This window comes from Syngnathus acus, chromosome 2, assembly GCF_901709675.1.
Source record: "Syngnathus acus chromosome 2, fSynAcu1.2, whole genome shotgun sequence".
NCBI classification, from domain to species: Eukaryota; Metazoa; Chordata; class Actinopteri; order Syngnathiformes; family Syngnathidae; genus Syngnathus; species Syngnathus acus.
Window position 1 is genome coordinate 16,331,085 of NC_051088.1, and position 15,066 is coordinate 16,346,150.

The 15,066-nt window shown below is 43.6% G+C and overlaps 2 protein-coding genes and 1 non-coding gene across 3 annotated transcripts; 2 read left to right on the plus strand and 1 right to left on the minus strand.

Moving 5' to 3' along the window:
* Window positions 1-97: 97 nt before the first annotated feature.
* Window positions 98-10,737, plus strand: usp11 (ubiquitin specific peptidase 11). Its single transcript, XM_037246456.1, has 21 exons — window positions 98-323; window positions 2,106-2,212; window positions 2,539-2,669; window positions 2,804-2,921; window positions 3,696-3,841; window positions 4,409-4,470; window positions 4,726-4,825; window positions 4,910-5,083; window positions 5,144-5,302; window positions 5,564-5,788; window positions 6,144-6,227; window positions 6,413-6,507; window positions 6,586-6,768; window positions 6,853-6,953; window positions 7,085-7,558; window positions 7,651-7,721; window positions 8,307-8,419; window positions 8,481-8,630; window positions 9,353-9,468; window positions 9,571-9,659; window positions 9,778-10,737. Exons 1-21 carry the CDS (start codon window positions 214-216, stop codon window positions 9,979-9,981), a joined length of 3,012 nt encoding a protein of 1,003 aa, XP_037102351.1. The 5' UTR covers window positions 98-213; the 3' UTR covers window positions 9,982-10,737.
* A 438-nt stretch (window positions 10,738-11,175) lies between these two features.
* Window positions 11,176-13,671, minus strand: zgc:86609 (TMCO1/EMC3 family protein). Its single transcript, XM_037246465.1, has 9 exons — window positions 13,531-13,671; window positions 12,684-12,867; window positions 12,553-12,610; window positions 12,361-12,454; window positions 12,022-12,126; window positions 11,866-11,947; window positions 11,649-11,728; window positions 11,484-11,566; window positions 11,176-11,412 (listed from the first exon to the last, which is right to left on the minus strand). Exons 2-9 carry the CDS (start codon window positions 12,836-12,838, stop codon window positions 11,284-11,286), a joined length of 786 nt encoding a protein of 261 aa, XP_037102360.1. The 5' UTR covers window positions 12,839-12,867; window positions 13,531-13,671; the 3' UTR covers window positions 11,176-11,283.
* Window positions 13,672-14,437: 766 nt separating this feature from the next.
* On the plus strand, window positions 14,438-14,519 carry trnas-aga. The gene has a single exon. It is a non-coding gene; the product is annotated as a tRNA-Ser (tRNA).
* The last annotated feature ends 547 nt before the right edge of the window (window positions 14,520-15,066 follow it).

Here is a 15,066-nt window from a genome sequence, read left to right on the forward strand (position 1 = left end):
TAGGTCGCGCAGACTATTTCGAGTAAAGTCAAGCAAATGTTTTGAGTCCGAGCGGCAAACCAGGAAGTCGTCATCCTCCCTCTGCAGGCCACTTCCTACTTCCGCAAACAAGTCCGCGCAGCCCTCCGCAGTCGATGGCTTCAACAAGGCGGCTTTTCCAAGTGTCCACTTTTGCCTTCATCCCTTATCATTAATGTCTCACTGACCGTTGTCATGGCGGCCAACAGCCGCTGCTCCGCGGCCGAGCCTCCGGATTTGGAGACGCAGCGGCGGGAGGTCGAGTATCTGCTCCGGGACTGCGAGCTTCGCGCCGGGGACAGTTGGTAAGAATCATCCGCGCAAGCTAACCAAGTCCATTTACGCCTCCTAACATTTGACCTTTATCCCTTGATACTTTTAAGCGGCTTCTGGTAATTATATTTTTTGTTCGTTTGTTGGGGGCATTGAGAGGCCAGGTTTAACAGGCTCGCTTCTGATTGACCGTTAGCGTAGGTTGCTAATGTTAGCATGTGTGGAGCGCCCCACTCTTCTTGGTCAGGTTGACTTGTGTTGATTGTGCTCTCCCATCTCTCTGTCACCTTTTATTGTGGTCTATTAAAGTTTTAGGATCAATTACAAACGTCGCCGCCAAATATTAAAGACAACTTTCAAATAGGTGATACAGTTACAAGCTTAGCCTAGTCGTGGAATCACCTGTGAATATTTGTTTGTTTGTGAAACGTAACCTCGGCTGTTTGGTGTGGAAAATCGTAATTTTCTGTAATTCGTGTAATTAACAACGATGCCGCTAGCAGTTGGTTCGCCCCATATCAAGATTTACTGTTTACGGTCTACCTTGATTGCGGCTTATTAAATCGTACATAATCGAATTATATTTTTCATTATATCATCGGATTTTCCGGTGATTAGTTTTCCCACACAGACACGTTACTGCAGGCTTGTGTAGCAATAACTGCGAGCAAGAAGGAAAGCGAAAGACAGAAAACAAGTTTGAGAGAATTTCTCACGTCAAAGGCAAGATCAAGTGCACAGTGTCTACGTATAAATGCCTTGTACAACAACGCGTCTTAAGGTCACATGACAAGCCCACTTTGGTTGTCCGGTAGTCGGGTGCGTGTCAATGAGCGGTGTCGACAAAAATGCAGCCGGTTCTAGAGGCGGCTGTCTGTGACTCTTGATCAGTTATCGTCTGTTAGCTAGCAAAACAGTGCTCAAGGTAGAAACAGAAGTGACAAATAATAATAAAAACAGAAGTAGAAGGCAGCCAAAGAAAGCACACACATTTGCTCATTCAGCACTTTATTTACATTTCATGGGAGATGGAATCATGACTCATGAACACTTTCAAATACCGTTCAGTTGTTTGCACAACTACCTTCACTGATCCTTCAGGCGTCTGCTAGAAATAAAAATGCCAAGAAAGCCTAGTAAAACAACCTTGTTTTGTTTTATTTATCGATTATCTCAGTTGAAAAGGAAAACATGTTTTCCCATTGAGCTGTACACGTTGTGGGCAGTATTAATGGTGTAAAGATTTGGAATGGTTTATCAGGTTCATGTTTATTTTTCACAAAAGATGACCTTTGAAACAGGTGTGTTATCTATTTGTATCCACAGCAAAGGTGATTTTATTTGTTTTTTAAACGTATATAATAATTCTTCATCTTTATAGTTTAACTTGCAAAATAATTCTTCAATTTATTTAAAAGTGTTTAGTGACGTGGCCACGACAGTACAATACAGTTTCTTGGGAACTTGTTGAAGTTGAATCTGTGTGACTGTGACTACGAGGAAAGAGCTGTTTTCACTCTCTAAAGTTTACTACGTCTTTCCGGGAATGAGGAACACAGACAAATTAGTGTGAGTCGTTTGAAAAGATCACCTCGACGTTGTACGTGTGCTCCTTTTCATTTGATGCTTAGAACAATAGAAACAAATTATACGCTAAATAAGACTGTTTTACAGTACATTCTTTAGGAGTTTTTTTTTTTTTGTTAAACGGAGAGACAGTTCATCAGACTTTTTTATAGGCCCCGTTTTTTGGGGGCCACTTAAATCGACGGAGCTCTGAATTTGACATTATTTCCACTTTGTGTGCCTCTAAGGTTCATGGTGGACCACCGTTGGTACGAACAGTGGAAGGAGTTTGTGGAAAGCGGAGACCAGAACTCATCCTGTCCTGGTCAGATTGACAACACTGAGCTGTTTGAGGGTCAGTGAACTTACCCTGTGGACTGCGTGTCTTCCAGTGGTGTGGGCAACAAAACAGATTTGTTTGCAATCTTGTTTCATCTGTGAATATTTTCATATTAATGCCTTCTTTAATTTAAAATTATTTCGTGTTCTACTATTCCAATTTGACGACTATGAGCATAAAATGATGTGTTCTCATATTGTTAGTTTATTAGATTCTTTTTACAGTATTTCCAATTTTATGAAACAAAAAATACTTTATTAATATAAAATAGTTTTTTCTTACGAGATGCTGACTAACTTTACAGTCCATCCAAGAATTTTAACCAGAATTTCTCACCACAGATGTGTGTTCAAACCACCTTAAAGAACGTCTGGTGGAGAACGAGGACTTTGTGTTGGTGCCGGCTGCGGCGTGGCACAAGCTTCTGTCCTGGTATGGGATGGTGGACCAGCAGCCGCCACTGGAACGCAAGGTGAGTCCTATATTCTCTTTCCTTCCCACATTCTATAACTTTAATAAATTCATGTAACCTGTGACTAGGCCGTAAAATAAAAACTTTGGTGTCCGATTTTAGTCATGCCTTTTGTGTTCTCTTGTGCGCTTCAGGTGGTGGACCTGCCCAGCACGCTCAAAGTGGAAGTTTACCCAGTGGAGATCTTCCTCTGTCTCCATGGTAACATGGAGAATGTCACTACGGCACAGTTTAGCCGCACGGACAGCATACGTAAGTTGCATTGTGTTTGAAGCAGGCACTGCTGTGTTTTGAAGCAACATCGACTTACAATAAAAGAAATAGACATTTGGGTTGCAACGGTAAAGATAACCCACGGTACGGCCCACGGTTTTGGTACCTCTTTTGTGTGTACAGAAAACAGCTTTTTTCACTATCAAAATATTCCTTTATTTTGCTTTCCAGCAGCATTTTGGTAAAAAAAAAAAAAAAGTGTATAATGTTAATTACGCTGCAAATTAAAGTGCTATAAAAATGAACGCAATTAATGCTGAGCTTCGAGGCAAAGTTTGCCCATTGCGTGACTTGTTAGCTGCAGTGGCATGTCACTTCCTTCCTGCGCTGCTAATCAAGAGCAAATGCGTCACTCAACATCTCCCCGATCCTCTCGCATTTCATTTTGTAACACTTAACCTCATGTATCCTCTATTCCTGTCAGTCCATATTCTTTAATAGTGGTCTGGTCTAAAAAATGTCCATAATGTCTACTTAATAATGTCTTCCTTAACATGGTTGGTAAGCATCACCCACCAGAGAGCAGTGAGGAGGTTGTAATGTCCTAGAATTCAAAATCTTTATTTGGGGATCTTATCAGATACAAATGAGCTGGCCCTTCTGCTCTGTTTTAAAATTGTGCCTCGTGAGTACAAAACGTTGTTCATCCCTGCTTTATTTGCTCATTAGCTTTACTTTGCACACACTGACTGTTTGTGGTACTTCTTATTTTTAAACGTGTGCGTGTATGTGTACATATGTGCGTGTGTGAAGATTCAATCCAGATGGCCATGTGTCGGGCCTTCTCACTGCCGCCGACGTGCGAGTGTCGCCTGTGGATGAAAAGTTCCGAAAACAACTGTGAACGCCTCAGGAACGTCCACATGAGTGTCCTGGACGCCTGCCTGAGCTCAGGCATGGTGAGTACACACGTGCCGGTCGGTGCACTCACACACTCTGACACACCAGCTCGTATTGTATAAATATGGTATGTACGTATTCTCATTACATTCCTCGGAATATTCTGACTTATAATTGTTAAGAAAACAGACTTTCTTAACAATTATAAGTGTGACTCTTACCATAGTAATAATAATTGATTCACCGAAAATAATGACTCTGGGGTGGCACGGTGGAGCACGTTTGCCTCACAGTTCAGAGGTACAGGGTTCGATTCCTCTTGTCTCATCATTGAACAAACCTTGTAGTTCATTGTGCAGGAATGTTGTCGCTTACTCGTGATCTACTAAAACATCTCATCTGGTAAGCTAGAGAAACAATCACCACCATGCCTCAAACCTCCGGTAGGTTGAGAAACATTCAGAATGCGTCATTAAAACCTAGTTTTTATAAAATTCAACTGTGCTTGACAACTTGCAGGTCATATTACAAAACATATGAACAGTAAATTATGAATTCTCACAGACCCTAAAAATCTTTGGAATCTGACCTTTAAGTATGAAAATATTCGTGTGTTTGTGTTCCAGACAGTGATTATGGAGACGAGGAATGCTGACGGCACTTGGCCGAGCACCAGACCTTTAATTCTGTAAGCAACTTTATTTTGCTTTTGTTTTCTTTCTTTTTTTTTTTTTTTTTTTTTTTTTTTTTTTTTAAATGCGCAAAGTCTGAGATTTGGTATAATTACGTCTCTTTTAATACTATAATATAGTCATGGCCCTCAGGATTATTTTCCCATATAAGCACCAGCTACTGTTTACCACATTAAACAGATCCCACAATTTAAATGAGCAGTCTTGTGGAGCTTCCATATTACCACCAAGCCTCATGATTGTTTTTTTAGGAGGAACTCGGTGGAGGAGCAAGACTCGTATCGAGGTCAGCCTGGCGTCTGCGGCCTCACAAACCTCGGCAACACCTGCTTCATGAACTCTGCTCTGCAGGTCTCACATGTGCTACACACACGCGCACACACACAAACTTACACATTTTTCCTCTGTTGCTGACTCTTTTTGCCTGCCTTGCAGTGTCTAAGCAACACTCCCCCGCTGACCGAGTACTTCCTGCAAAGCATCTACCTGGAGGAGCTCAACTTCTCCAACCCGCTGGGCATGAAGGGGGAGATCGCCGAGGCATACGCAGATGTCATCAAGCAGATGTGGTCGGGCCACCACTATTCGGTGGTACCGCGCGTCTTCAAGGTACAACCACGCCACCAAACGGCGACAACATGACACCTGAGGCTCGTTGTGTTTGCGCAGACGAAGGTGGGCCACTTTGCGTCTCAGTTCCTGGGCTACCAGCAACATGACAGTCAGGAGCTGCTCTCCTTCCTGCTGGACGGCTTGCATGAAGACCTGAACCGAGTCAAGAATAAAGAATATATTGAGCTGCGAGACGCCGAAGGACGTCCGGACCAGGTCACCCTCATTCTCTCATGTCGAGTATTAAGTACATTTTCATTTATGCTTGCTAACACTGGACTAGTGTCCAGCCTCAGCGTTCACATTCACACTTATGGACAATATAGAGTCCTCAATTAACGTAACATGCATGGTTTTGGAACACAGGAAGATACAAAGAACAGAGCCAAGATTCAATTGTAGAAAGTGCATATCACTCCTCTAGACTGACAAAGTTAACATTTTTGATCCGTCTTATGTGTGTGTCGACTCAAGCAGGAAGTAGCTGAGGAGGCGTGGCGGAACCACAAACGGCGCAACGACTCAGTAATAGTCGACACCTTCCACGGCCTCTTCAAGTCCACGCTCATCTGTCCTCAGTGCCACAAGGTGTCTGTAACTTTTGACCCATTCTGCTACCTGAGCATTCCACTTCCTGTCAGCAAGGAGCGTGTCATGGAGGTCTTCTTCATCTCGCTCGATCCGTATGCCAAACCCATGCAGGTCAGCCTCTGCCTAATACTTTTTTTAAATTTGTCATCTTAACTTACTCCTAGTAAATAATTACATTTTATTATATTATAATCGATATGACTTGTGAGTAGACATACTAAAAGCCTTGAAGTCTGCCATTTTGGTTTAATTTTTTTTCGTTAAGATTTGCTCTTTGTGGCAGTTGGCAGCAATTTTGTAATGCTCATCATCACCACCTACAGGACTGGAGTTTAACAACAAAACATGGTCTTTCAATCATATGAGTCAGACATTTGCTAAGGTCATAATGTTGTTTGTGGGTGTAAGACTGTAGGCCATAATGTTTTGACGCTTCTCCTGTCTGCGTGCTTGTGCATGTGCGCAGCATCGCGTTCTAGTTCCCAAGGTGGGGAAAGTGTTGGACCTCTGCTTGGCTCTCTCAGAAATGACCCAAGTTCCAGAAACTCAGGTGAATGTAAACTTAATCATTGAGAGTTCCATCAAAGAAAATGTTTTTAAGACAACTTTGATATTTTTCTCCTTGAATGAAAAGCAAGGATGTTCATTTTGTATCAAGACCACTTCATTTTAGAGTATGCAGCAAACTGGGCCAATGAAAATGTGACCAGTTCTTAGGGTGTGTTTGTGTTTCAGATGGTGGTTGCTGACGTGTTCAAACATCGCTTTTACAAAATCTACACACCAGATGAATCTCTGAGTTGCATCCTGGACCGAGACGACATTTTTGTGTACAGATACCTCTTTGGTCACTCCCTATGTAAGGCCTTTTCCGGCGTCATGTGAATCAATTGTTTTTGTGCGCGTAGGTACGAGTGCAGTGCACAAAGTGACCAGCAGGTGCTGCTGGCGCTCTACCTGAGGGAGCGCGCCCACTACAGAGACTACGGCTCTGTCAGCACCACGCTCTTCGGACATCCGCTGCTGCTTAGTGTGCCGCGCAGCAGCTGCAGCCCAGAAGCGCTCTACCAAATTTTTCTGCAAAGACTGGCGTGCGTAGCTCTCAGCACAGCCATTCACAAACTTTTCACCAGCCTTGCTGCAATTGTTGCTTTACCGTTTGCGTGTGTGTATAGACGCTACGTGCGAGCGCCCAACCCCTCCGGGGAGCTGGAAGAAGATGACGACGACGATGAAGAGGAGCTGTATAAAAGTCAGACCAATGGCATCAGTGACGGTAACAAACTGACCGCAGACCCGCTTTAATACTTTATCTGTGTATAATCTTTGGCCAACCTCGCTGACAAGTAATTAGTGGAGGAAGGATTGATGACATCATCTCTGTTCTATGTCCAATTGCCCGCATAGATGACGAGCAGGACGACGCGGAGCCGACGGGTTCCTCGCAGTCGGAGGCGTGCTATGCTGACGGGCCGGCAAACACTCGGCACCAGGATCCCATCGCTCCATCAGAGGTCCACATTCGCCCGCCACCTCCTGAAGAGGGCGACGTCCACAGCATGTGCACCGGCGCCCCCAAGCCCCTCTGCAGCGGCGACGCCGGTCCAAGCGACGGGCACATCCACGCCCGCGGCGAGGAGAGCCGGGCTGAAGTGGATGAGGAGGGGAACGATGAGGCAGAGAATGAGGAGGAGCCGCCGCAAAGTGATGCCATCGCGGAAGATGACGGCAAGCAGGAGGAGGCGTGTTCTCCCAGCTCGCCAGTCAACGAACAAGCGGCCAAGACAAGGACGTGTCGCAGGAAGAAACGTCTGTTCGACATCCAGGCAGTCAATTGCAATGGCCTCGAGCGGGAGACTGGCCCCAACCTGACCCTCAGCTGTGAGTTTAGTGTGCGCACGCACGCATGCACATCAATTTGTCATTCCAACACGCTCAGATTATGTTTGATATGTGTGTTGATGCGTGAGCAGCCCAGCCGTACGTGGCTCTGGACTGGGATGCCGAAATCAAGAAAAGATTCTACAATGAAAACGAGGCGGAGGTCAGTGTGTGATTGTGTAAAATAAAGAGTTCAAAATAGCAACTTATTGACTGTAAAATATTACAGATCACACGTATGTAAATGTTTTGACCAAAATTTATAACAGGAAGTATAATAATTGTTGGTTTTGTTCTTCAAGACAAGTCAAAGTATTACATTTTAGTCAATTTAACGAGGGAAGAAAGGGAATTTTAAAAACTCCACTTTATAGTTTGAAACTTTTTCCTCTATAAGAAAAAAAATAGCCCTTTATTGTTAAAAAAGAAAAGTGTTTATACCTGGACTTTCTGTCATGCAGAGATGTCATATTTATGCGACAAAACATCACAAGCAAATCTGAGCTTTTACGTCAAGCCAAAGGAGGACTAGTTGGGTTCTGTTTTATTGTCTACCTGAACGGTCTCCCTGGTTCCAATATATATTTGAAGTGATACAATATAACTGATTGACAATGATGTTGCTGACAACCGCAGTTTGACTCGTGGTGTCTGGAACCTGAGCTCACTGGCAAGCTACAGCTGACCCGCCTAGCACTGTTCTGTCATCTGATTGTCCACTGTACTCTTTCCTGTGGTTGTGCTGCAGAAGTACGTGAAGCACAGCAGCATGGACGTTCCTCTGCAGCAGACCACCGTCCAGCTGCAGGAGTGCATCCAACTCTTTACTACTGTGGAAACACTGGAGGAGGAGAACCCATGGTAGGCACACACACACACGCTCAGAAAAACACGCACATACTTACTGTGTGTGTGTTCACAGGTACTGTCCCGTGTGTAAGAAGCACCAGCTGGCAACAAAGAAACTGGATCTGTGGTCTTTGCCAGAGGTCCTCATCATCCATCTCAAGCGGTTCTCTTACACTAAGTTCACCAGAGAGAAGCTGGACACCATTGTGGACTTTCCCCTCAGGTTCACAAACGCACGCATAAAATAGCAAGAAATGAGCAGCTTAGGTGCCGTTTCTCACGCCTGTCTGATTTCACGATGCGTTTCGAGAAGCTTTTTGTTTGCTGAATTCTTCACAGGTTGTTATAGATTCAATTATGCAGTGGGGCAAAAAAGTATTTAGTCAGCCACCAATTGTGCAAGTTCTCCCACTTACAAGATGAGACGGCTGTAATTTTCATCATAGATACACGTCAACTATCACATTGTCTGGTTTTTAAAGAATTTATTTGCAAATTATGATGGAAAATAAGTATTTGGTCAATAATGGCTTCATTCTGGGGCTCCACGCAAGATCTCACCTCATGGGGACAAAATGATCACAAGAACGGTGAACAAAAATCCCAGAACCACACAGGGGGACCTAATGATGGACCTGCAGAGAGCTGGCACCACATGTCCAGGCCTGTCTGAAGTTTGACATTCCATATGACATTCTCCCAATCCTCTTCTGGATCATCCAAATGCTCTCCAGCAAACTTCAGACAGGCCTGGACATGTACTGGCCTAAGCAGGGGGACACGTCTGACACTGCAGGATTTGCGTCCCTGGCGACATCGTGTGTTACTGATGGTCTCTGTCTGAAGTTTGCTTGAGAGCATTTGGATGATCCAGATGTGAAAATGTCTCCCTAACAAAGGTTGGCATGGTCACGCAAATTAAGGACACAAACTTCTATGTTGTAGGAATTTGGACTTTTCCGGTTGTCTCCTGAGGAAAAAGCTGTCCAATGGGGAGCCTCCGAGCCGCTACGACCTCATTGCTGTGTCCAACCATTATGGGGGACTCCGAGATGGACACTGTACGTGTTTTGTGTGCACCCAGCCCCCAACACTTATAACGCTTGACCTACCATCTAGAAACATCTGTTCATTTTTATGTGTGTGTATTTGTGCGTGCGTAGACACCAGCTATGCACGTAACAAGGACAATGGTCAGTGGTACTACTTTGATGACAGCAAAGTGACGTATGCCACAGAGGAGCAGATCATGGTAAGTCATTGTGTATATTTTTTTGGGAGGATGGGAAGATTTTTATTTAAAATGGTTTGTATCCAAGACTTTGAAAAGGAAGTCCCTAATGGAATGTGATGTGTTTTGCGTGCGGCAGACCAACGCCGCCTACGTGCTCTTCTACCATCGCCAAGACAAGATGAGGAAACCTTGTGTGGCCACACCCTCCACGAGCTCGGCCATTTGCACGACATCCTCAACAAGCACGGCCTCGTCCATGCAGCCCCCCGAGGCGGACGTGTCTGCAGTAACGCCGTCATGCGCCTCCGCCTTTGCCGAGCTCACCATGGAGACGGACTGAACGTCAGATGAGTTTAGTGGGTAAATTCTGCTGTAATGTTTTTTTGTTTTTTTAAATCCCAGCAACAGTCGCATGTCTCACGATATGTAATTGAACACTTTGATCGGACTTTTATTGGCCAAAACAACCATGATTTTATGAGACGGTGGAAATCTATGAATTCAGACACTAATTGAATAGATGAAGAAAGTCTATGGATTAAGAAACACTAATCGGATTGGCAGATGATCATGGAACTCAGAGATGCTGTATTCTGATTAGATAAAGAAAAATCTATGAATTCAGATGCTAACTTGGTCGGACCAAGAGAACATGTATGAATTCAAACTAATTTGCTTGGATGATGAGAATCGATGATTCCAAACAGCCACAGTTTTTGTTCCTCAGTTCAGGTTTTCTTCACCAAGACTTGAACCCCCCAAAATGACTTCAGAGACTTATTTAACTGGAGCAGGAGTAGGCAACTCCTGTCCTTAATATTTCCTTTGCCAAGTTTGTACATGATGACTTTGGGCTTCTTTTTTTTTTGTACATTTTGCTTGTGCTATTTATTGTGCGTCATGTGACCTGGTGAGGCCATAGAGGCGCTTCTTTATTTCCTCCAAAACATTTGCTTGACAGCAGTGACGCTGTACAGTATTTTTCTAACAGAGCTTCTTTATATGGAAACTGGTCAGGCTTTCACTGGTCTTCCTGTTTTGTCAAATATGCAAAGATTTTTTTTAAGAATTTTGAAATAAAAGGACACTTATGTCACCGCCGCCACCTTTTCTACTGCATTATCAACATCCCGGTAAAACTCAAAACCTTTATAAATTAAGAAAGAAAAAGTTGGTTGATCAGATTATCTATCTCTGATTTCTGACAACTGAGAGGTAACCGCTTCAAGAACGGGGCTGGGCAAATTTTTGAGAGCCAAATTTGATTTTGATAGTTGGGCCAGCTCATTCCTGCATTAAGCCCCCATTTTTAAAAGCAATAAAAAAAAATTAACATTTTGTATTTTCTGAAGTTATTAAATAAAATACTTAATTGACTCACTGTAAATGAGTCTCACCCATTTAGTGTACAATGAGTGTTTAACAAAAATAATTTAGGCTCATTTAATATTTTATTTTTAATGAATGTAATTCTAACAGAAAATAAAAGTTCATTTCACATATTTACAATATATTAAAAAAGGACTTCCATTGCTTATATTTTATACTTTTATTTTATTTTTTTACAAAATAAATAACAGTGAGCCAGATGAAAGAGAGCCCCCAGGCGACACTTTGCCCAGCCCTGTTCTAACGCCTTCCTCTAAAACACAGTGGACTTCAAGTCCTGGCTGAAGACATCTGCAAAGTTGAGCTCTCGGGCCATGAGCTCCTCTTCCACGTTCTCTAGCGCCCACTTGTGCTCCACAATCTCCAGCGCCTCCCACTCGCTCTGCAAGCATCCAGTTGACAGACCAATGAGCAAAACTGCCAGGAGAGATGCACCAAAAAGCAACACGTCACCTTAAAGGCCTTGTTGGGGTCTGGGGGCATGGCCATGGCGGCACCCGTCATCTGGTCCTGCATGACACGCGATTGATCGGCAGCTACGGGGAATCAAGGCATCCAAAGTGTTGAAATGTGCCGGTTGCGATTTACTTTTTTTTTTTTGCTTGTGTGGAGACGAACCATTGTCTTGTCCCAGGATGAGGCTGTACATGCTCCGCAGGCCAAACACGTTAAGGAAGTACCAGGAGGCAGAACTAACCCTGCACGTCAGAAATAAGCAATATTCAGGAAAACTCAAACCTTAGAGGTCAAATTGAGTTCACCTGAAAACATTACATAGTTCATGCTGAAATGTCACTGCCTTGTGAGGTGTATTTGTATTGATTGTCACACGAACCAGGACGCATCCAACGTGAGCAGGTCAATGCCGCGTTGCAACATTGGTTTGAACCGCAGTGTCAGCGGGAACGGAACCTTGGCTAGATGGGAGGAAAAGGGTTGGCATAGGACCTTTGTCTGACATGGGCGAAACACGTGTAGCGGTGGAGCTGACTTATGACGAATCCGGAGAAGGCCCAGTTGATCCAGCCGCCGATCACGATCATGGGCAGCACATTAGTCAGGTTTCCTTTCATCATGTCTGTCAGCATGCTCGTATCTGCAACATGGCATGGTGCAAGTGTTGAGGCGCAAATGTGGAGAGACAAATAACACAGCAGCGGCTAGAGCTGGGCCATTAATCGAAGCATTTGAGTGACCATTTAATGAGCTGGTTTACAAAAGCACTCAGTGATAAGAACTTGAATACTTTTCTGACTCGACTGGGGATTATTTGTATTTTTCGTTTCAGTTTTCACCAGCACGTTATTGTGAAATGCATTTTAAGACACACCTGTCATTGGGTTTTTGGGGACGACTTTCCTCTTAACCTTCTTGAAGAAGCCCGTTTCAGCATTGTTAAAGTAGTGCTTCCTCATTGTGAACGACTGCACACACAACAAAACACACTTGGGTTGGAGTCATTGCAATGGCGTTCCTTAAGGCCAATTCAGCATTTGATAGAAAATATTGAGCGACCGTTCACCTGTCTGGGGATATATCTGCCGTTTTCTCGGAGGATGCGACTGCGCAGGAGTACCTGACTGAAGGGAGACAAACACACACACACACAATCATAAATCAAAATAAAAAGAAAATAACGGCGTCTGATCCCACCTGTCAGAAACCTGCTCCAGGTCCACCTTCTTGTCAGTGTGCAGCAGTTGAGTGACATAATGGCGGATGACACCCACCAGGAAAGTGATGAAGACAATGGGCAGCACTACCCACAAACGGATGCTGGAGTCCAGCAGGAGCTCTGGGCCGGCCATCGCGCACTCTGCAAACTCGCCTTGATGCTCTGAAACCAAAACACATCAGCATCAAGAGACATAACATCGTGCAGACAGTAATTTCTCATTCAAAATAAAAAGCTTGCCAGTGTTACAACAGGTTGTCACAGTTACAACAGGTTGTCACAGGAACAAGTGATGCATGTCAACGTCACGCTCTAAACTTCTATAACGAGAAGGAAAGTCAAATAATCTACACTTCGCCAGAGACACAATTACTGATATGAAACACGAAGTTGATCCTATATTTTGAATCAATATAATCTGGTTAACCCTTGAAACCGCAAACCAACACACAACAGGGAGTTGCAGTACAAATTTAGAGAGACTAGCCGCTGGGGGTACAAACCTGATACACCTGTTTAATGTCAAATACTACACTGTTGTAACTGCGTGTTCAATCGACATGTTGAGACACAAGCACTGGGAAACTACATATGGGGTCGATAGTTTTAGCTAGTGACAGTCAAGCATACACAGACGGACGTTTCTCGACACGTTAGTTAGCATTAGTTTGGCTAGTTCCTCGGTCGGCACGTTTCGTTTCTCGGTCGTTTCATGTACCCTTTCCCAAACCTTGGCCTTATTTCGACAAACAGACACGTTTTGGTTTGTGTGCGTCAACATAGAATGCTACGAAATTAATGTCGGCCGCGACAGACTAGACTTACCACATGAATGAAGTTCAAAATGTTACGAGGCGCCAGAAGTCGCAGAACGGGAACTTCGGTCAGGCCACCCTCGGACACGTTAAAGACGAAGTCAAGTCAGCCGCTACAAAGATTGTTCATACTGTGCATTACGGTAAACTCCGCCAGCGAGCGGCGTTGGTCACCTTCAAAATCGAAACAACTGGTTTTAAAATGTTATAATAAAAACCTTCTCCAGAGTCAAACTGCCAGTTAACCCAGACAAAATGCTGTCTCGGGATTGCACCAAGAAACGTTTTGATCTTGAGTTTGGAAAAGGTTCGTGTTAAATCTCCATCAATGACTGCAATTACACCTGATTAAAAATATATATGATAAAACAATAACCCTGTGGTGGTCTAGTGTCGTTTAAAACTGGTCTGGTTCCGGGATAACGAAAGTATAGTTTTTAATGGATTTTTAATATCGGGTTAATTGCCAACAATCATTGAGATTAATTTATTTTTCTAACCTAACCTTAGAACATTCATTGGTGCCATCCTGAGACAGTTTGCATTCTACCTTGGTGAATTGATTGCCTGCCTGATTTCTTAAATTCAAACATTTTAAATCCACATCCCTAACGTCCATTCATTAGTTATTAGCTTTTATTTTGAAGGTGGCCAACGCCGCTCGCTGTCTGGCTTACCGTAATGCACAGTATGCAATTGCTGTGGTGGCTTGCTTGTTCTTCTCTTTCCGTGTGGAGGATGGTCTGACTGCATGCAGTCAAATACTGCAGGAAGAACAAATAAGAACAAGAGCTTCCGGTTCATGTGAAAAGTTAAATGGAATTACATATTTGTGCACATGAATATTTATAATAATTTGAGCGGTTCACTTTGCGTTCACAAAACAATTCTGACCAATAAACGAATGTCACCCATAAGTTGTCGTGGCCGAGTGGTTAAGGCGATGGACTAGAAATCCATTGGGGTATCCCCGCGCAGGTTCGAGTCCTGCCGACAACGATTAGTACACTTTTAGGATGACTCTCGGGCTAAGAAATGACCATTCCCACATTTAAGAAATGCATGTTATTTGAAAGTTGTGGTTCAACTCTCAAATTTGATAAAAGTTTACGAGTGCACTGCTTCATTCTTACAAATTTTAATGATTTATTAAACAATAACCCAGGTCTGTTTTGCTCTCCTATCTGAGAAATGAGTAGAACGTATAAATAACATTTTCAATTTGCAGCAATAGAGTTGGGCCCGACGTCAGTGATTTTTTAAATTTATTTTTCACGGGGCCCAAAATTAACGGTGACATCAGTGAATCGATGATAGTAGGGGGCATTAGTGATGTGCATTCCAGTTCTCTTAAGTGAACTGAATCTTTAGAATCAGTTCATTCAAAGGATTCGTTCAAACGAATCGTTCAACGAATTGTCCCCCCCACACACACACACGCACACACTGAACAGGAAGTTGCGTCACTGACTCGTCTCGTTCGTGGACGGGAAATTACGTCACTGACTCGTAAAGTCCCTCCTCCATCTATCGCTCGCTGCTGATT

What these genes read in the sequence shown, in the direction of transcription:
- usp11 (XM_037246456.1), top strand. Translation starts at nt 214, where the DNA reads ATGGCGGCCAACAGCCGCTGCTCCGCGGCCGAGCCTCCGGATTTGGAG. An exon ending in CTTCGCGCCGGGGACAGTTG is followed by an intron (nt 324 to 2,105) that starts GTAAGAATCATC and finishes TGTGCCTCTAAG; the next exon opens with GTTCATGGTGGACCACCGTT. An exon ending in CCACAGAGGAGCAGATCATG is followed by an intron (nt 9,660 to 9,777) that starts GTAAGTCATTGT and finishes TGCGTGCGGCAG; the next exon opens with ACCAACGCCGCCTACGTGCT.
- zgc:86609 (XM_037246465.1), bottom strand. Translation starts at nt 12,838, where the DNA reads ATGGCCGGCCCAGAGCTCCTGCTGGACTCCAGCATCCGTTTGTGGGTA. An exon ending in CTGGAGCAGGTTTCTGACAG is followed by an intron (nt 12,611 to 12,683) that starts GTGGGATCAGAC and finishes GTCTCCCTTCAG; the next exon opens with TCAGGTACTCCTGCGCAGTC. An exon ending in CTTCTCCGGATTCGTCATAA is followed by an intron (nt 11,948 to 12,021) that starts GTCAGCTCCACC and finishes CCTCCCATCTAG; the next exon opens with CCAAGGTTCCGTTCCCGCTG.